Source organism: Macaca nemestrina, chromosome 18 (assembly GCF_043159975.1).
Source record: "Macaca nemestrina isolate mMacNem1 chromosome 18, mMacNem.hap1, whole genome shotgun sequence".
Classification (NCBI taxonomy): Eukaryota; Metazoa; Chordata; class Mammalia; order Primates; family Cercopithecidae; genus Macaca; species Macaca nemestrina.
Genome location: NC_092142.1, coordinates 64026714 through 64048793, shown reverse-complemented (window position 1 = coordinate 64048793; position 22080 = coordinate 64026714). Strand labels below are relative to the sequence as shown.

At 39.5% G+C, this 22080-nt stretch overlaps 1 protein-coding gene across 2 annotated transcripts in view; it reads left to right on the top strand.

The window, feature by feature from the left end:
- Positions 1–22080, top strand: part of LOC105491475 (cadherin 11) — a 180197-nt gene that overhangs the window by 124854 nt on the left and 33263 nt on the right. For both annotated transcript variants that reach the window (XM_011757968.3, XM_011757969.3), the window contains exons 4-8: positions 3924–4218; positions 9797–9916; positions 10886–11053; positions 14422–14609; positions 20511–20764. In XM_011757968.3, the coding sequence (XP_011756270.1) occupies positions 3924–4218; positions 9797–9916; positions 10886–11053; positions 14422–14609; positions 20511–20764 (1025 nt within the window). The remainder of the gene's footprint in view (positions 1–3923; positions 4219–9796; positions 9917–10885; positions 11054–14421; positions 14610–20510; positions 20765–22080) is intronic.

Sequence of the window (22080 nt, the reverse complement as noted above, 5' to 3'; positions counted from 1 at the left end):
GGGAGAGATGTCAAAGGAAGGTTTCAAGGAGAACATGGGAATAACCTGTAACCTAAAAGATGAACAAGAATTATCCAGTGGAAGGTAAAAGGGAAAGACAGTAGGTTTGTGGGGTTTCTGAACCCTACTGATTTCTACAAAGTTATCTTAATTGTTCTTTTACATGAGAACAGCACTTCATATTCACATAATTGACATACTTGAAGGAGATTCATGTTAGAATCTCAATGACATTGTGTAAGTTTGGAAAAATTTCTTCTTGAAGATGTACCAAAGGAATTTCACTCATTTATATCCCAAATGGAAATATGTGGAAGTCGACGTGAGAAATGGAAATGGAAATAATTGGCATATGGAATTCCCTAAGTAGAGGAGATGGGCTGTGTGCCCAGAGAGGAAAAATAGATTTCAGCCATGGCAAGGGATGTGGAACTTGAATGATGTGAAGGGCTGTGCATGAATCATTCTGAGATATGAATAGAACCTTCTGCTTTGGGGACTTTCTCAATGGGAAGCAGTGTGTGTGTGTTCAGGTTGGGGGTTGCAGAAGAAACAGGATCTGGAGAGTCATTTCAGCATCTCTGTGGAATAAGCAATTGTCGTGCCTACTAGAAGAAAATATAGGAAAAAAAGGAGGGAAAAGGAAAACTCTAGTATTATTCATGCTGTGTGACCTTCAAAACCTAGGCGCATGAGGATGAATCTGATGTCAGGTTGGATAGGGGAAAAGTAAATAAAGTGGTTGGTCCTGTGGACCTTTCTTCTGAAATGTGCTGAGACAGTTCCCTAGAAATAGGAGGGATGGAGTAGATGGTTTATTTCCTAACAACCTTTGATTTGATGACATTCAAGGTTGAATACTCAAGATGCCCTGAAAAAGTGAAATTTGGTAAACCATGGACTTTCAGATTTCTTGTGGAAATACAGCCTGTGTCATGCTGTGCTATGCAGAGAGGGAAGCCATTCGTCTTTGGAGTTAGGAATTGGCTGTGTATGCCTCAGCAACTGGATCCCTTGATAGCGCTGAATGGTTTCTGAAACTGTGTTGTTTTGTGTTGTGTGTGTGTGTGTGTGTGTGTGTGTGTGTGTGTGTGTGGAGCCTAGTAAGTATCCATGTCAATTGTATAAATCATCTTTGTTAGATACAAAAAAGAGAAGTTATATCCAACTTCCCGACCTGAAAACAAAGTAGAAAAATAATACGAAATGTTTTGTTAAATTTTTAGTTATTTGGCTGATCATGAAATAGATCTGGTTAATTTTCAAGAAACTTGCCAATTTTATATGTAATATAGGAAGGCCTCTAGAAAGATTCAATGTCTGGGCATTCCCATTAAAGTCAGCATTGTATTTATAGTTTCTTGTTCCTCATTCGTACGTCTTTGCCCTTAACTTCTGCCAGGTCTGCAGCAGGGTAAGCAGAAGAACAAAGGTAAGCCTTCCCTGAGATGGGAGTGCGGGCAGGAACTTTGCCTTCATTAAGGAAACTTGACTGAATGAAGATTGGGGCAATTCTGTTCATCCGTCCTAGGCCATCAAACAGCTTTGTGTTTTACTGTCAAATGGACTTATTCATCAGAAATGTGTTAGCCATAATTTCATGACAACACATTGTTATGAATAATAAATTCTGAAGGAAAGTCTGTTTATTTTTTCCTCCGAGAAACAAAGAGTACTAAAAACAAAATGGTCTTTGTAATTTGTACCTACAGGTAACTCCCTGAGCTGAAATAATGTGGTTTCACTGAAGCACTGCAAATCAGTTAGATATCTTTGGGGAAATTGAAAGAAAACTAAATATTTAAAAATCAATGTATTCAACCTTGCTTTATGAGCAAGGTCTCTAGGCCTTAGTCTCATAATAATAATCATGAGGTAAGGTCTCTAGGCCTTAGTCTCATAGTAATAATTTAAATTGAAATAATAAAATACCAATTTTCACAAAAACATAAAAATGGCATTAGTAATAAATAATACTAATATTATTACTATTTAAATGGCATTGATAATAATCATAGTTTTTATTTTAATTAATTAATTAATTAAAATTAATTAAATTAATCATGCCCGGTTAATTTTTGTATTTTTTCTAGAGATGGGGTTTCAGCATATTGGCCAGGCTGTTCTCGAACCCCTAACCTCAAGTGATCCACCTGCCTCAGCATCCCAAAATGCTGAGATCACAGGCATGAGCCAGTGTGCCTGACCTCTTTTTTGTTATTTTAAATACCATTTGAATAAAGCTCTCTAGTTTGCAATGGCTTTTCTTACTTAGTAGGTAGAACCAAGGTCTTTTTTGCTACTTGACTGCTCTTGAAACCCACTCGAACAGTAAAAATAATGCTTGCTTTTTCCCACAAAGGGCAGAATGAGGACCAAGGACCTCAGATTAAAATGACAGCTGCAGAAATTGAGGTTGAACAGCAAGGCGGGGTGAGGAGTGTTTTTGTTACAGGAAAACCAGATGTGATTTTTGGGAGACTTTCGTGTTTGAAAACACAGAGCAGAGTGAGGTGGAACAGAAGATGGTTGTAAGTTAAGAGACCTAGTTGATTTCTTGGGCCTTATAAGTGTGAATTTAGGCAAATATCATCTTATCTCTAAGGTCTGTCAAAGAAGACAAACTTGGGGATGTTTAAGATTCTGACACCTAAGAAATTGTATACATACCAACCCATACCACTAGTCCTACCTGCCTTTAGGGTTAGGATGGACACTTCTTTCAGGCAGGTCACATCCCCAAATCCTCATACCCTGTGTACCGCAAAGCAGGCCTTCTGGAAAGATCTGATCAGTTCAATTGTTTGTAGTAACAAAAGCCAGGAAACAAGCTAAGTGTTCTTTAGAAGGAGACTGCTAAAAAAAAAAAAAAAAATACAAAAAAACCATTGGCCGGGCGTGGTGGCTCATGTCTGTATTCCCAGCACTTTGGGAGGCTGAGGCAGGCAGATCACTTGAGGTCAGGGGTTCGAGACCAGCCTGGGAAACATGGTGAAACCCTGTCTCTACTAAAAATACAAAAATGAGCTGGGTGTGGTAGCGTGTGCCTGTAATCCCAGCTACTTGGGAGGCTGATTTAGGAGAAATCACTTGAACATGGGAGGCGGTGGCTGCAGTGAACCGAGATCACGCCATTGCACTCCAGCCTGGGTGACAGAGTGAGACTTCACCTCAAAAACAAACCCCCAAAACAAAAAATTTTTTAAAAAGATAATAACCTCCATACAGTGGATGAGGAAGATCTATAGTTATAAACGTGGAATGGTCACCTGAATTTATTGTTAGAGGAAAAGGATGAGGTGAAGAATGGTGTGTGTACTCTGGAACTTTACTGTATAATGATAAACTAGAGTGCATATGTATTTGTGTAGATTTCCTTGCATATGCATAGAATAGAATATCTCTTAGAGGATTCACAAGAAACTGGTTACAGTGATAATCTCTGAGCAGAGGAGAAAATGAAGGAACGGGAGTCAGAGTTGAGAGGAAGACTTACTTATTGCATGAATGTTTGCTAATATGTTTTTAAAAATAAACACACATTTATTTCAAACTATTGAGATACGTTTAGGTTTTTGTATTTTGTATATGTGCATATATATGGAAAGAGGTGAAGGGAGAGCATGAATGTTAGAATTAAATATACATATATATGTGTGTGTGTGTATGTATATATACATATACATATATATATATATATAATATATTTATTTATTTGAACTCTGGCTTCACTGTTCTGCAGTGTGACCTTGGCCACGGCTATGATATTCTCTAAGGTCGCCTTTCTCCTGTTGTAAAATAGGATGAGAACATCTCCCTTTCCTGGCGTGTGTGTGTGCAGCAGATTGTTGCAATCACTTGTAAGTGAGTTTCCCCACTGCATTCCTCATGAAATTAAAAATCTCAATTTCTCTTTTTTCCAGCTTCATTCGGATATTGACTCTGGTGATGGGAACATCAAATACATTCTCTCAGGTGAAGGAGCTGGAACCATTTTCGTGATTGATGACAAATCAGGGAACATTCATGCCACCAAGACGTTGGATCGAGAAGAGAGAGCCCAGTACACGCTGATGGCTCAGGCGGTGGACAGGGACACCAACCGGCCACTGGAGCCACCGTCAGAATTCATTGTCAAGGTCCAGGACATTAATGACAACCCTCCGGAGTTCCTGCATGAGACCTATCATGCCAACGTGCCCGAGAGGTCCAATGTGGGTGCGTACCGTAGGAGAGGCCTGCTCTGCTTCCAGGCCTGGTGTCTCTGTGGTGGGTGGGCTGAAGCCCGTTCTTCCAAATCAGGAGGTAGAGCTTCTTCTGTATCTTTTATGGCAAAATAACAAAAGGAACAAAAATTCTTTTGTTCCTCTGTAAAATGGGAATAACAATTTCTAGTCTTGTAGGAATAGAGCTAATGCACATTCAGTCACTAGGGCATATTGACGTCTAATAGGTAATGACAATGGTAATATTTGTTGCCTGTAGACACTGTGCTAATTAATGACTTACATGCACTATTTTATTTAGTTTTTGCAATGATTAATCTTTACAGTAGGGTAATTCCAACTCACCATATTTCACAGATAGGAAACCCACGCCAGAAACAAGTTAGCTAATTTCTTTAGGGACATTTGTGCAATTAAATGGATCTAAAATGCACATTTAGCCACAGCACTATGTCACCATGTATTAATTCAGAAGTAGGTATATCTTTGCAACATGCTTGAAGACATATTAAGTTGCTAAAGGATAATTTTTTGAAAGATTTCTTCAAAGAATTAGCCACCTTCTGGCAATAGCTTTCTTTATAACATGCACATAATGAAACATTTATATAATGTTTCTTTTGAGAAACATTCCTCATATTAAGAAAGGTTTGTCTTTCAAACAGTGAGTAGAACTGTTCTATTCAGGGAGTGAGTCTGCTTAAAAGAGTCTTAGAGCTCCAATGAATTCAGGATCGTTTTACAGACGAGAAAACCCAGCACCAAGTATAGGAAATCAACCTACTTAAGAAAGGTAGGTTTGACTTTAGAACGCTAGGATCCTTCCACTGTGCATACAGAGCTTTTTATGCCAGAAACTGGTGTATTCTTTCTCCACAGGGAAAAGTCAGGTACTTATCAAAAGCCAGTCTGAGCCATTTCCCACCTTCGTCTCTTCCATTTTCCCTGCCCAGTCCTGTAGCCTCTTGGCATTTAGCATGTGTATTATAATGAGAAACAACAAATATCAAATAAACCCATATAGAGGAAACAGCAGTGTCAGCAACTGAGTGTCAGGGGTCGGGATGGGGTGGAAAGTCAAGTCATCAAAATATATAATCCGGGGAAATTTTCATCATTATTCTCACCTTTACGGGCTCATTGATGTTTAGGTATAACATTCAGGCTTTCTTTTTTTTTTTTTTTTTCAGTTTCAATTTTTATTTTAGATTCGGGGGTACATGTGCAGGTTTATTTTATTTTATTTTATTTTATTTTATTTTATTTTGAGACAGAGTCTCCATCTGTTACCCAGGCTGGAGTGCAGTGATGCTATCTCGGCTCACTACAACCTCTGTCTCCCGGGTTCAAGCAAATCTCCTGCCTCAGCCTTCCGAGTAGCTGGGATTACAGGTGCGCACCACCATGCCCGGCTAATTTTTGTGTGTGTGTGTGTGTTTTTAGTACAGATGGGGTTTCACCATGTTGGTCAGGCTGGTCTTGAACTCCTGACCTCAAGTGATCTGCCCACCTCAGCGTCCCAAAGTGCTGGGATTACAGATGTGAGCCATCGTGCCCAGCCCATGTGCAGGTTTATTGAGTGAATATACATGAATATACTGTGTAACACTGAGGTTTGTGGTATGGATGACCCCATCACTCAGGTAGTGAACAGAGTACCCAATAGATTTCAGCAGTTGCCCTCTCGCCCCACTCTAGTAATCCCATGTTTATTATGCCCACTGAGTAAATATTGGGTCCGTTTATACCCAATGCTTAGCCTCCAGTTATAAATGAAAGCATGTGGTATTTGGTTTTCTGTTCCTGTGTTAATTTGCTTAGGATAATGGCCTCCAGCTGCATCCGTGTTGCTGCAAAGGCATGATATTATTCATGCCACCATGCATAGTATTCCAGGGTGTGTGTGTGTGTGTGTGTGTATATATATATATATATATATACACACACACACCACATATTTTTTATCCAATCCACTGTTGATGGACACCTTGGTTGACTCCATGTCTTTGCTATTGTGAATAGTGCTGCAATAAATATACAAGGGCAGGCGTTTTTCTTGTAGAACAATTTATTTTCCTTTGGGTCTATAAAGAGTAATGGGATTGCTGGGTTGAATTGTGACTTTTTTTTTTTTTTCCCTGAGATAGAATCTCACTCTGTTGCCCAGGCTACAGTGCAGTGGCACGATCATGGCTCACTGCAATCTCTGCCTCCTGGGTTCAAGCAATTCTCCTGCCTCAGTCTCCTGAGTAGCTGGGATTACAGGTGCCCACCACCACACTGGCTAGTTTTTTTGTATTTTTAGTACACAAGGGGCTTTGCCATGTTGGCCAGGCTGATCTGAACTCCTGACCTCAGGTGATCCACTCACCTCGTCCTCCCAAAGTGCTAGGATTATAGGCATGAGCCACCGCGCCCAGCCTTTAATTGTAATTGTTTTATTTGAGACTTTTCCAAATTGCTTTTCAGAGTGAACTAATGTACATTCCAACCAACAATGTATATGTGTTTCCTTTTTCTCCACATCCTCACCAGCATGTTATTTTTGACTTTTTAATCACAGCTGTTCTAACTAGTGTGAGATGGTATCTCATTATTGGTTTGATTTACATTTCTCTGATGTTTAGTGACGACCAATTTTTTTTTTTTATGTTTGTTAGCCATTTGCATATCTTCTTTTGATAAGTGTCCATCCATGTCTTTTGCCCACTTTTTAATGACATTTTTTTTTTACTTGTTGAATGGTTTAAATTCCTTATAGATTCTGGATACTAGACCTTTGTTGGGTGTGTAGTTTGTGAATATTTTCTCCCATTCTGTAGGTTGTCTCTTTACTCTGTTGATAGTTTTCTTTGTTGTGCAGAAGCTCTTTAGTGTAATTAGGTCCTGCTTGTCAATTTTTATTTTTGTTGCAATTGCTTTTGAGGACCTAGTCATAAATTATCTCCCAAGGCCAATGTCCAGAATGGTGTTTCCTGGGGTGTTTTCCTAGGGCTTTTATAGTTTGAGGTCTTACATTTAAATCTTTAATTCACCTTAAGTTAATTTTTGTATATGGGGAAAGGTAGGGGTCCAGTTTCATTCTTCTGCATCAGGCTAGCCAGTTACCCCAGCATTATTTATTGATCAGGGAGTACTTTCCTCATTGCTTAATTTTGTCAACTTTGTTGATAATCAGGTGGCTGCAGGTGTGTGGCTTTATTTCTGAGTTCTCTATTCTGTTCCACTGGTCTGTGTGTCTGTTTTTGCACCAGCAACATGCTATTTTGGTTACTGTAGCCTGGTAGTATAGTTTGAAGTTGGGTAAGGTGATTCCTCCAACTTTGTTCATTTTGCTTAGGATTGCTTTGACTATTCGGGCTCTTTTTTGGTTCCATATGAGTTTTAGAACAGTTTTTTTTTTTTCTAATTCTGTGAAAAACGATGTTGGTAGTTTGATAGAAATAGCATTGAATCTGTAGATTGCTTTGGGCAGTGTAGCCATTTTAATGATATCAAGTGGGAAAACATTCTATGCTCATGGGTTGAAAGAATCAATACCATTGAAGGATCAATATTCCATTTGTTTGTGTCATCTATGATTTCTTTCAGCAGTGTTTTGAAATTCTCCTTGTAGAGATAGTTCACCTCCTTGGTTAGATGTATTCCTAGGTATTTTATTGTTTTGTGGCTATTGTGAATTGCACTGTATTCTTGATTTGGCCCTCGGCTTGAGTGTTATTGATGTATAGAAATGCCGTTGGTTTTTGTACCTTGATTTTGTATTCTGAAGCTTTACTGAAGTTGTTGATCAGTTCTAGGAACCTTTTGGCAGAGTCTTTAGAGTTTTCTAGGTATAGAATCGTATCATTAGTGAAGAAAGATAGTTTGACTTCTTCTTTTCCTATTTGGATGTCTTTTATTTCTTTCTCTTGCCTCATTGCTCTGATTAGGACTTCCAGTACTATGTTGAATAGGACTGGTGAGAGTGGGCATCCTTGTCTTATTCCTGCTCTGAAGGAGAATGTTTCCAGCTTTTGCTCATTCAGTGTGATGCTGGATGTGGCTTTGTCATGGATGGCTCTTATTATTTTGAGGACTCAGACATTGTATTACGGCATATGACAGTATAGTCTTTGTTGTCAGACAGTACTGTGAATCATGGCTGCACTCCTAATCAGCCATGCGAACCCAGGCAACCTGTTATAGCTTTCTAGGTTTTCATTTTGCCATCTATAAAATGAGGATAATATAAACTATGTTGAAGGTTAAATGAAATAGATGTGAAATACAAAACCATTGGAAAGGATGTAGCAGAGTTCTAGAAGGAAATTAAGCATTAAAAATTAATAATTTCCCTAGCCACGCGATGATGGTATTTTCCTTTATAAATCTATCCTGCCTAGAATAGTGACTGACAAATGGGAAGAGCTCCAAAGAGGTTGTTTCTATGAAATAATGAATTATAGAAGAATAACTAGAAAAAAGTGAGATGTACAACACAGAAAAATCACTGACAACCCTATAAATTAAAGGTAGTGAGAGGCTGTGGAAAGTGGCTCCCTTGCCTCCCATGTAGAACCTTGCCCCTCTGCTGAAAATGTTACAGAATGAACTTGAGTTTTGTTGCGTGCTGGATTGGGGTTAGACTTTGGCAGTTACTAACTTTGTGAAATAGATTACAAAGCTTCATATATCTCATATTCAATTTCTCAATATTACAGTGGATGTAAAAAATGCCCAGCAGAGGAATGCTGGCAAAATACATGGAATGTGCCCCCAAATCATGCTGGCACAGAGAAATTCGATAATTGCTGGTTTTCTTCTTCCAGCTCCTTTCTCCCTACTCTGAAGCCCAGCACGCCATGCCCCAGATACTTGCTATTTGTGACCAGCCAGGAACAAAAGTTGTTTTTAGGAAAAACAGAGCCCCATCTTTCTTCAGTTTTCTGGTTTCCCTTCATTCTGACCCATAAATGCTCCCCTTACCTCTCACCAGATGTCTACTGGTGATTTCTGTTACATGGCTACCAGAACAGCTACAGGTGGGAAGATGCAATTTTCATGCCAGTAGGGAACAACATTCTGCTCAATATTTATGGCCATAAATTAATTAAATTGTAGTATTAGCAGCAATTTTATTACATGCAAAGCAACAATAAAGTGATGTATTTATTGTTCTGCTACAGATGGAAGATTGCACTCTGTCCTTTCATGAAAGCAATTTATCGTTAATTATCATTTATTATACTCTTTGGGAATATTTTAATGTAATTATTTGATATACTGAACATTTCACGTGCATGAGTTGTAAGATATGTTTGCAATGTTTGTAATATTATTTTAATCACCAACCAATGCAGGATGTACTATAAATACAGAGAGTTCATTTTTAAACTGTGGGCATTTTTATAGAGAAGGAAGGAAGGTTGGTTGGCTGGTTGCTTTGCATCTCAACTCCAGGAAAATGAGAGAATGTTGAATAATTGTGGTGCCTTCCTCAGGGTTAATTTTAAAATAAGACTTTGTAAACAAGAACATACTTTGAAAAGCTGAGGGGATGTTGCTAATTAATTTATTTCACTTTTAAGGAACGTCAGTAATCCAGGTGACAGCTTCAGATGCAGATGACCCCACTTACGGAAATAGCGCCAAGTTAGTGTACAGTATCCTCGAAGGACAGCCCTATTTTTCGGTGGAAGCACAGACAGGTACTGTGGAATGTCACTGTGACTGTGACACATGGTGAATAAGAAGTCCCAGGCCTGATCAGAACTTGTTCAATGATCTGTTTGATCAAATGTGAAAAAGGAATAAAGAGGGCTACCCTACAGGGTTAGTGTGAGGATTAGATACTTGGCCTGTGCTTGGCACATAGTTAGCACACCGTGAAACATTTATTATTGTTTTTTTCATATTTCACGATGACCCAATAACAAATATAATCTAAAAACTCAACTTTAATGCCAGAAGTAAGACAGCAACAAGGACTAAGGCTTCCACAGTGCTCTCTATATTTATCAGGTAACTGTTGCCATATCTACAGAGAGAAAAAGCTTCCAAATGTCTCCTAAAGATTTAAGTGAGCATGGCACACATGTGCCAATATCCAGCAATCATGTAGAATTCAGTTATTAATTTATCATTGTTTTCAGTGACAGGTGATAATAGTACATGCTTGTATGAGCATTGTATATATTTAACCCATTTGGTTCACTCTTTTACAATTAATATTTACATTTTAATGTATTGCATGAAATATGCACCTCCTACTTTAAACGTAATATGCACCATCAAAACATTTCCATGAATTGTATGCAGCAATTGACTTAGAGAAGATTGTGCTGGAAGTCAAAAAGTATGAGTTTAGTCATGGATATCCATGCAATGGCCACTCAAATATTTCAGTCTTTAGGGTGTTTATATCTGAGAAGAATAAGGTTATTACTTGCATGTACAGGAAAACATAAATACAAATGTTGTATAGTAAGTTTTATGATTTGCTTGAAAAGACATAATGACACTTCAGTATGGCTGCTTTTGGTTGTAATTATCATGTTGAAATGATTCTTGCCCAGGGCATGGGCTATTTTATTCAGCATTGCTTCCTCAGTGCTCAGAACTTTCTTGTCATAATGTTATAAACGAATATCTGTGATGTTGCCTGCTCACCTGTCTAGGTATCATCAGAACAGCCCTACCCAACATGGACAGGGAGGCCAAGGAGGAGTACCACGTGGTGATCCAGGCCAAGGACATGGGTGGACATATGGGCGGACTCTCAGGGACAACCAAAGTGACGATCACACTGACCGATGTCAATGACAACCCACCAAAGTTTCCGCAGAGTAAGTAGGTGGGCTTGGTTTTCCCTTTTCCGTGGTGCCACAGCCAGCCCTCTGCCTCCTCTAACCTATTCCTGCTTTACTCCGGTATCAAAAAGAAAATCTAGAAAACGACGGGCAGTTCGTATCATTCTTACAAAAACAAAACACAAAAACAAGACAACAACAGCAATAACAATGTCGGGGAGTAGAGGTAGTAGGAGAATGAAAAGATGTAAAAAGTTCTACAACCCTGGAAACAAAATACTGTTTTTGCTAAGTATTTTGCTTGGTAGTCGTGATGCAATCTAGTAATTAATGAACCCTTTTCTGCCTCAGTGTCCCCATTTCTAACCTGGATATAACAGTACCTGAATCCGTTATCAATTGCTATGTAACAAATTGCTGGAAAACAGTGGTTTAAAATAATAATAATAATAATAATTTGTTTTTATCATGTGTCTGGAATTTGGGCAAGGCTTGGAGGAGACAGCGTGCCTCTGTTCCCCACAGCAACAGCTGGGGACAGCTCCACTGGGGTTGGAGGATTCACTTCCAAACCAGCTTACTTGCATGGTTGGCAAGTGTGTGTTGATTGCTGCTTCCTTTCTGTGTGGGCTGGCTTTGGAACGTGTGATTCCCAAGGGCACCAGGCAGAAACTGTGTTGCCTTTTGCTAACTAGCTTCAGAAGTCACATCGCATCGTTTCCACTTGAGTCATCAGGCTGCACAAATCTAAGTGGAGTTTATGTAGACTCCACCTTTCAATGGAAGACCTGTCAAAGTCATGTTGAAGGAAAAGCACGTGGGATGGGAGATATTGTTTGGGCCATGTTTTGGAAAATGCCATCTTCCACAGTACCTAATTAATAGGATTACTGTTTGGACTAAAGGAGCTAGTGTAAAATCTTATAATGACAACTGTCTATAAGTTGCCAAAACATTCTAGCCATTGTTATCCGGGGGATTATGGCTGTTTCACAATGTTCATAAAATTGTGAAGGGAATTAAATGAAAAAAATGATTTTGAAAGGTTATTATTAATAATTGTAATTATAGCAACTACCATAATTTAATGAATAGTCACTGCTATTGTAAATCTCTGCAAGAGCTTACATTATACAGATAAGACTGGCTTCCACAAAAACTGCATAAGTTGCCCTAGAAATATGACAAAGTCAGAGTTTGAGCACAAGTTTGTCTCTGTATGTATAGATGTATATGGATGGACAGTATGACTGTGATGCTGCTGGTGCTGCTAATGCATGGGGGGTTCATCATGAAAGTGTCTCGTTAGAGCCTGTGAGCTTACTATCAGAGAAATGGAACATCTTGCAAATGAGATAACAAGGAAGGCAACTAAATGTGGCCCCAGGAAGGCACTGTGGTGACTCAAAGGAATTCAAAAACAAGAATCTACACAAGAATCTTTTGCCTGGCTGGGCACAAGTTCAGCATCCTCAATAAGCCTGAGGCTCATATAACATTCTAAGAGCTGCATGCTCCATTATCCACACTGTACGATTGTCTGATGTGCTGGAAAAGAAAGGTCAAGCAGAATTATTAGCAGGCAGCCTTTACTGCCCTTGGTCATAGACAATCATGTAGAAAAGATACATTACTACTCTACTGGTTGTACTGGTTTCGCTGCCATGAACTTGAATGAGATTTGGAGAAAATCAGCATAGGACAGTTTTTTTAAACCTTCATATTAATTGCTAATTATCTACAAGGGACTCCCACTTCCCACTCGTCCTTTAATATAGAGGGCAGGGTGAGATTAAATAGATTATGAATCCAAAAGAAAGTTGCAAAGCGAAATACTATCGATAAATATAGACAAAGTCTTGGAACTGATGAAATCTCTGTAAGGGGAAGTTAAAACATAATGAACAGAAGTAACTTGCCCAAGACCACTTTGCTTGGAAATGATAGAGGCAAGATTTTCAACCCTGGCTTCTCTATATTGTGTCGCGCACAGAGTATTAAATGTGAAAAGCAAATAAGATAATGTTGAATCTCAGCTACTTACTGAAAACCTTCCAGTGATTTCCCCAAGTTTAAACAAAACCTGAAACCCACAATGGTCTATTTTACGCAATTTAGCCTCCACTTCCCTACGTGCCCTTCTCTCTCACCAGAAGGCTGGAGTCACTCTCCTCCTGTTCCTCTGCAGGTTTCAGGATCTTCTCACCTTAGGGTATTTGCCACTTGCTAATCACCTGGCCTGTAGCTTTTATCCTGCAGATATTCACATCATTGTCTTCCTCAGTCTTTTTAGATTCCTTTTTCTAAAGAATGTCTTCTCCTACCACAGTACTCAAAATCAATCTCTGCCTCTTTCTGCTTCTCACCTACACATTATTAACACAAGCATGCACGTTCGATCACACTCATACACATACACAGACTCACTCACAAATAGCTCACATTCATACACACACTCACACTCTTACACAACAGATTCATGCCCACACGATCACTCAACAGCCACTCACACATTTAGCCCCTCACACACAATGATGCACTTACACAAACACAACCACACATCCACTCTCAGAACCCTCACCCTTTTACCCTACTTTCTTTTCCTTTTTCAGTGCAGTGACATCAGAGTGTGTTTGCATTTGTTTTTATTTTTTCTCTTTAGTCTGCCTCATTAGGAGAGGAATCTTGACTGTTTTGTTTAGTAGTAAACGAAACAACCAAATAAAACAGTGTCCTGGCACTAGGCCGGTACCTCCATGTACAGTATTAGGCTCCCAATAAACATGAAATAAATATATAGGAGGGTCACACTGCAGGAAAGCTTTCTGGAGAAGGTAACACATGACCAACTTGTGAAGGAGGCAAGTTGTGAAGGAGGTGAAATAAGGGGAGTGTCAAATATAGAGTTAGACAGGGAGTGATGTTAAAGATAAAGTTTGCATTTTTAAAGTAAATATGGAGCTGTTGAAGGAAGGCTTTTAAACAGAATTTTTTTCCTGGGCTGTTGGCAATACCATAAGTGAGTCTTGGAGTTAACTCATGGACCATCCTGAAGACATGAAAAGAATCTTCAGTTATTTTGATAAATGAAGACATGCATGGTTCTCCCTCATTACCTGATGGGAAATGTAACACAGCATTGTTTTCCTCCCTTACATGTGGCAGGTGACCCCGGCATTTCACCTGGACCCAGATATTGCTTTATTACCCTTCATAGAACACATTCTTTTGACAAGCAGGCCATGTGGGATCTTCCTCCCCACATCCATTCACTTCTTTCATGTTTTCAGTCAATAGAAAGTTCAGTTTCAAATCCTTTGAGAAATTTATTGGGATTCAATGAAATCTAGTCTTGCAGCTGCCAAATAAAAGGGAAAATAAAAGTAGATGTCTTCTTCTTCTAGGCGTATACCAGATGTCTGTGTCAGAAGCAGCCGTCCCTGGGGAGGAAGTAGGAAGAGTGAAAGCTAAAGACCCAGACATTGGAGAAAATGGCTTAGTCACATACAGTATTGTTGATGGAGATGGTATGGAATTGTTTGAAATCACAACGGACTATGAAACCCAGGAGGGGGTGATAAAGCTGAAAAAGGTGAGTTAGGGTAATGAATCAGATATGTCAGTGGTGTGACCTGCTCTGCCAAGGCAACACTGCAAGAAATAGGGAGGCGACGGTTAAGAAATGAGAATTTGTGAAACCTGGGGCCGACCCGGCTTTGTAGTTGAGCTCTGAGCCCTGAAAGATCACAGAATTATATTCCTTTCTGTTACTGCGGAGAAGTTGACAAAAGGGGCTGGTGATACCTGCCTGAGATTGCTAGTGAGTTCTTAAATGTTTTCCAACGGAGGGAAGCACAGTTCTCTCATGGCGAGAAGGACAATGAAATAAATCTAGATTTTGAAGAAGCAGCCCTGAGCATGCATGGAATTGCCCCCTTAGCTCTGCCACACTGAATCTGTTAGATAGGCTGTTTAGAACTCTTCTTGTTTGACCATTCAAGGTTCACTGCATTGCTTGACCCTCTGTGAAACTTAAGTCAATTCTCTGCTTGCTTTTATCTCAAGTGAACCTGGAGAAGCAACAATAATGGACCTTCTCCCATAGTCAAATAGCCTGTGGACCTCCCTTCATAGTCAGGTAGTCTATGGACCTTCCCCCAGAGTCAGTCATCAAAAACATGTCTCTGGGATTAATTTATTACAAAGAGAAGGTTAGTGTTTCTTCTTTTTTACATTCACTCAACACTAACTACTGGCCAGACAGAGCACCAGCCTCTTACAAACATCATTTCATTCACTTTTCACAAAAACAAAAACAAACAAACAAACAAAAAGTATAAAGTAGGTAGTATTATCCCAATTGGCAAAGAGACCTCCACTTAATTTTGAGGAGATTAGGTATCAGACAAATGAAATCGTTTGACCCAGTCACTGTCACACAGCTCAGGCATGCAGACCTGGAATTCACACCGTGGTTATTCTAGAACAACTTCCCTCTCAAGACATTCTGAAAACAGCTGGCCCAGAAAGTGTTTGTAAAGGAGAGCCAGATAAGATTCACTTCCAAGTGGAGAAATAGTTCCCATACATTCTAAAATGGTTTCCCCCCGTGATTTACCAGTTGAGAAATCAACACTTCTCCATCATGAAAGTGTATGGAGCATTAAATCAGAATTGGAGGATGGGATTACCTTGGTTTTAATCAAGCATTCATTTTCAACTTGGTTTTGTAGCATGCATATTAAACTCCTTAGTGTGGTGGAAAAGATTGGACTGTAACACTGATAGAAAGTTAATTTGAAGAATCAATAAAGAGGTCAGTAGCTAAAGAGGAGGCAAGGATGGACCAGTGGGGGAAGACTGGTCCTGAAAGGAATCTTTCAGGTGGGGGAGCAAGGAGTGACCTGTGCTAAGAAGCTGGCCTTTTACAACATTTTAAAGTGTGTTGGGGTTGGGGAAAATATTACGGGGCACAAAACAATGAGAAGGTAGGGAGTGACTGTTATAAAAAAAAATAAAGAAAATGAAGGATATGGAAATTGGGGTGAAATTTGGATATTTGGAAAAGTCTACATTAATGGATGAATGGTAGGACCGAGGAAGCCTAATTATCAACCACAGGGAGCCAGGGGAGTCATCACTAATTCCGGTTTCTCCTCTGGAAAAGTAGCTGTGCGAATTGTGTGTTGCCTAGAGCTGTCAACTTACTTCGTTAATTAATATTACTATCTCTTCTGCTTGACACTGACATATGAACATTGACATCAAAGATGCCTGCCTCCCATCCTTTGCTGTTCATGTAATTGGGTAGTTGGTTATGCTAAGGTTGTCACCTGTTTTCAGTGTTTTCAGGGCATAAACACACACTGTATCTCTGAAATCCTGAAACATTTAAATCACCCCCATGGAACTCACACATCGCAAATGAGCTCTCTGCATATGATTAATTTGCACATTTGCCTCCAATTCAGTGTGTTTATTCTAGGCAAAGGAATAATCTTCTATAAAACACTGACGTTTAGGTTTTAAACAGTGTAAGATGTTATTTCATTTGTAAAAGAACATTTGCTCAAACTTGTAGCACAAAGTTCCAAATGTCCGCCGGGGAAAAAAAAGAAAAATTATAGATGAATTTAACAGAGTAAAAATATGACTCCTTGTGAAAGTCGTTACATGCAATTTAATACCATAAAAGTCTATAGAGACATTATGGCACTATTTCTGCATTTTAAAGTCTTTTTTAGCTTAGTATTTTTATTTATTTCCTAATTTATTCACCCATTTTTCCACCAAGAGTTATTGAGTTCTTATTATTTGTCAGGCAGGCCCTTTGCCAGAGGCTGGAAATCTAAAGTTGAAGAGACAGAGTCCTGACCACGGGGAGTTCACAATTTAACAGGACAGTGAAGTGAAACAATAATTAAAACTGAGAGTTTTCTCAGCCTTAGTGGTGTTGACGTCTTGGGCTGGATAATTCTTTATTGTAGGAGGCTGTTCTGTGCATTGTAGGATACTTGGTAATATCTAGTATCCCAGGCTTCCCCTCAATAAAGGTCATTAAGCACATGCTCTACCCCACCCCGATGTCCTGATAATAATAATAAAAATAATTACTCTAGACATTGCCTAACATCCCTGGAGTAACTGGGAGCAAAATCACTCCCCAGTTGAAAATTACCTGCAATAGTGTGATAAGACCTATGAACGTGGGTCATGAATGACTTCTTGGGGGGGCAGTTCTCAAGCTGAGTCTTGATAGATGAGGAGGAATTTGCTGGATAGTTAAGGACAGAAAAGGCAGAAAAAAATAACTCATGAAAGGCTAGTATCAATGGAAACAGGACACATTTAAGAAGCTGCAATACCTTCAATCTTGAGAGTCTTAAGATAGATACAGTAAAGCCAATGAACAAACTTGTTAAAATTCAAGGGGGACATTACAAAGAATTGAAGAAGGTAGACGAGGTAGTGAGACGGTAGTGAAGGAGAAGAATCCAAGAAATAATTACTAGATAGAATCATTCATTTATTGAATATTTTAGAAAGCAATAAATCCCTCTTGCGTTCTGACTCTCTTAGTTTAATGGTGAATAGTGGAGAGAGAAACTACCCTTGGGGTATTTAGACAGTCTCTATGTGGTTAGCTGAGGAAGAACTGGGGTCAAATAAAGGTGAGGTTTTAGGTGGCTTCGTGGACTTAGAGGGGAAAATCCGATCTGTTCACGCAGCATCTTTGGCTGAATGGGAATCCCATCTATCTCAGAGAAATCACCGCACAGTGTCTGAGCTATTTATTTTCAACCAAATAAACTGCTTGTAAAGCAGTGTCAGAGCAGAATTATAAGGCATTTTTAATATTCCCTGTTTTAATAAAACACTTTTTATGTTTGATTTTTCTTTATTTTCTTTGTCCGCACATATATAGATGTGGATACGTAACATTTAACACGGTTGCAATCAGAGGGTGATCTGATTTGTTAACTTAATGTCACATCATAAACATTTTACATGCTGTTATATAATGTACATAATCATTTTTAATGACTACATAACATCCCATCCTATTGACGAATCATTATTTCCTTAATAAAACCTCACAGTTGGATTTCGTGTTTTGTGTGTATATTTCCACAGATTAGATATAACCTTCTATTATATCTAACAAATATCATGCATTTTTGAATATTGTTTGTTTTGGTTTTCTGTTGAATTAATCCCTCAGGGAAGATTTTCAGAGGTGGGATTAGTAAACTAGGGGGTATTAAGATTTTTATGGCTTATGCAATGTGTTGCCTCATTTAGCTTTATTTCAACTACTCATAACATGGATATAAATGTTCACATGGGAAACTACCTCACATCTTTTTTGGAGGGAGGAAGGGAATAAATTGTAGGCAAATGTCTAAATGTTAAGCATCTATCAACCCCACTCCTCATTCAGTCAAAATAATGGATGCGTATGACCACTTGGTACAGTCATTCTTGCATCCTGTGGGACAAAGATCAGCAAAGAGCAGTAAGACTCAGTAGACTTCTTAGGGATGCTCTCCTCCATTCCACTCCCACCCCCACCTCGCTGGGGAGGGAAATGAAGGGCTGCCAAAGGGTCACTAGGGGGCCACACGAATCTATCTGGGGCTGTTGAGGGGACTTCACAAGGCAATGAGGCTTGAACTGACTACCAGACTTGGAATCTCGCCAAACTGGGAAAGGCCATCCCACATAAACCTCTGCAAAGGGCTGGAGAGCCTAGCTTGGGATGTGAAACTGCAACATGAGGATATTGTCCTCAACACCAACAAGGCTTCCCAGTGGGAAAATGGCTCCAGGTCCTCAGGCACATGCCTAAACCAAGTACAAAAGATTCTGCTGTAGTAAGATCAACAGACTATCTGATATTAGAAAATTTCCTCTTTTCTGATTCTAAATTACCCAATCTCAGAACTATCATATTCCAGTGTTTAATGCTATCTAATGATTGAAGGCATTTTTTAGAAGTTGCAGCAATCTCGTATGTTCAGTCTATAAATATCTTTCCTTTCTGCTGCTCAGTAACCTAGCCAAGGAGAAGGGAACTGCTGAGTCCCAGGATGATGGAAAGGCTGGGGGCAGATTTAGATTTAGAAAAAGGTAGTGTTTCCTGACTCTGGGAAGAGGGAGGTAGGAAGATGATAGAAAAAGTATCAAGGATATTGAACATGTTTAACCCTGTTGAAACTGGGATCATCAGCCTTAGTGTGGAGTACTGCAAAATTAGATCAGGAATCAGCCCCGTGACTGTATGCCCATTCAGAATAAGCGTTTGCCAGGCAAATGACAACAGCATGGCAGGCAGATGCTCGCCTTAGAAGATGAAACTCTTTCTAAACATTTGGTAGTTCAGCAACATCCAGAGCACTAATTAGAAAGTTGTTTCCTAGGCAGCAGGGCTTGTTTCTCTGCTACAATGTTACTTTCCATCCTTTGCTGACTGATTCACTGTAACTCCTCTCATTCAAAATTAAGCAGTGTTTACCATCAATTTCCCTATAACTACAGCCATTCAAATGCTACGACTCATTTTTTCTTTCATATTCGTGTAAAATTTTACTGCTTACATTTGTTTTTTTTTAAATAGACCATCTTTAATATATATGCATTCTTTTTTTTTTAAAAAAGGAAGCATTTTAAAAAAGGAAACATTTCCCTCATTATCTTGTCACTTGCCAAAAATAGAAGGTAACTTAAAAATAAATGCAATCAAACCAAAACGATGCCATTACATTCTAGCTAGAGTTGTATCATAATAACTCACAAAAGAGATTGCGAAACAGAGCAGATATGTTAAAACGGTGTTCTACTTGGTGTGTCAAGGATTTAAAGACTTGGAAAATAAATAATTATCTCAGTATGTAAGTTAATATCATTTGACAACCTCACCTATCAAATTACCTATAAACCATATGTCATCTTATGGGCCACTGCTGGTAAGAGTCTCAGCCATTGGGAAAGAGAACGTGGTCAGAAACTTTCAACATGAAGCTTTCAATATGATCAAGCTGGATGGTTGCAGGTGGGAGAGGTATGAACCAGTCATCAAAAAGGACATGGTTTTTGGCTGAAATTCAGTGGGTATTTTTGTTACCAAGATTCTTACTTTTCGGAATGAGGTACCAAATGTATTTTTGTAGTGTTTTAATTCCCCTCCTTAGGTAATTCTTAGTGACTTATTTGGGCAACACTAGTGTTGCTATATAGAATAAGGTTCACTTTAGATGACATGGTCTTTCTGTGTCTGTCGTGCTCTTAGAATGACCCATTAGGCACATTCTAAGTTTCAGCAATTGATTTGTGTGATTTTTCTGACCAAATGGCTCAGGAAATTTGATATTGAGTAGACTCTGATTTTCTCCCTTTGAGGAACTATTCACTCTTCCCTATAAAACAGTCAGGTCTTTCTCTTCCATTATTCTTTCAAGGAATTGGTTGTCAATCTTCTCTTCATTCTTGCCAGCCTGTAGATTTTGAAACCAAACGAGCCTATAGCTTGAAGGTGGAGGCAGCCAACGTGCACATCGACCCGAAGTTTATCAGCAATGGCCCCTTCAAGGACACTGTGACCGTCAAGATCGCAGTAGAAGATGCTGACGAGCCCCCTATGTTCTTGGCCCCAAGTTACATCCATGAAGTCCAAGAAAATGCAGCTGCTGGCACCGTGGTTGGGAGAGTGCATGCCAAAGACCCTGATGCTGCCAACAGCCCAATAAGGTACAGACGGATTTACTTTAAGAGCTTGGATGGGGAATTTTAAAGTCAAGAGGTTCTGGAAAAGCCCTGTAGGGACCACGTGCTTCAATTTCAAAAAGGGTCCAAGTTTATCAGGTTCAATAGAATGTAAACAAGATTACAATTTAGAAGACATGAGCTCTCCTTCACCTCTGTTCCTGACTTTTTGGATAAGATTGTTCAAGCTCCATGACTTTGCTCTGGAGCAGATTCCCCCAGACGTGCTAAGTGACGGAGCCCTGAGCTGGGCCTGTCTGCCTCAGGGGACTGTGGGGAAGTATAAATAATTATTGTGAAATAATTATAGTAATTGCAATTTATTAAATACCTTCCCATTCTCCGGTTACTCTGTGAGGAGGTTAGCTATGTGATCTAATCAATCCCCTCAACTTAATTGATACATAAATTGTTATTCCTTCAAATGAGAGGAAACTGGAGGCACTGCAAGACAAAGTGACTTTCCTGGAATGATGCAGCCACTGAGCAGGAGGCAAGGAAAGTCAGCTCTGTCTAACTGCTGCTGAATACTTTGTAAGAGTAGTAAAGTGTCCAAATACATTTCGGGTGCTTTTATTATTATGAATACTTTTTTGTGACAAAAAATGTGATCCAGAACTGTGGCTTGGCACCGTGGCTCACATCTGTAATCCCTTCATTTTGGGAAGGCTAAGGCAGGTGGATCACCTCAGGTCAGGAGTTCGAGTCCAGCCTTGATAATGTGGTGAAACCCTGCCTCTACTGAAAATACAAAATTTAGCTGCGCATGGTGGTGTGCACCTGTAATTACAGCCCCTTGGGAGGCTTAGGTAGGACAGTCACTTGAATTCGGGAGGCAGAGATTGCAGTAAGCCTAGATCAAGCCACTGCATTCTAGCCCGGGTGACAGAGTGAGACCCTGTCTCAAAAAAAAAAAAAAAAGGAAACGTGATCCAGAGCTCTGCTTCTCCGCTCTCCTCTTCATCCTGAGGTAATGACTGATGAAGCTAATGGTGAAGATGAGAGGGTGATGAGAAGGAGGTGGAGAAGGGGCTTGAATCACACATTTATAGAGTGGAAGTTGATAGTGCCTTGGAACTTCCCCTGGACCGGATTCTAGCCAGGGTTTCTTTTTTTCCCACAGCCACTCCCCTCATCTCCTTCTTGCTTGGATTTCTTTATGTACCTCCACAGGGTCTCCCAGCCCTCAGTCTTTCATTTACTTCTCCGCGTGAATCCTGACTCTGCAGCCAGAGCGACCCTCATACAATGCACATTCAAACATCACATCTTACCTTAGTTAAAACACAAGAAAAAAGTTA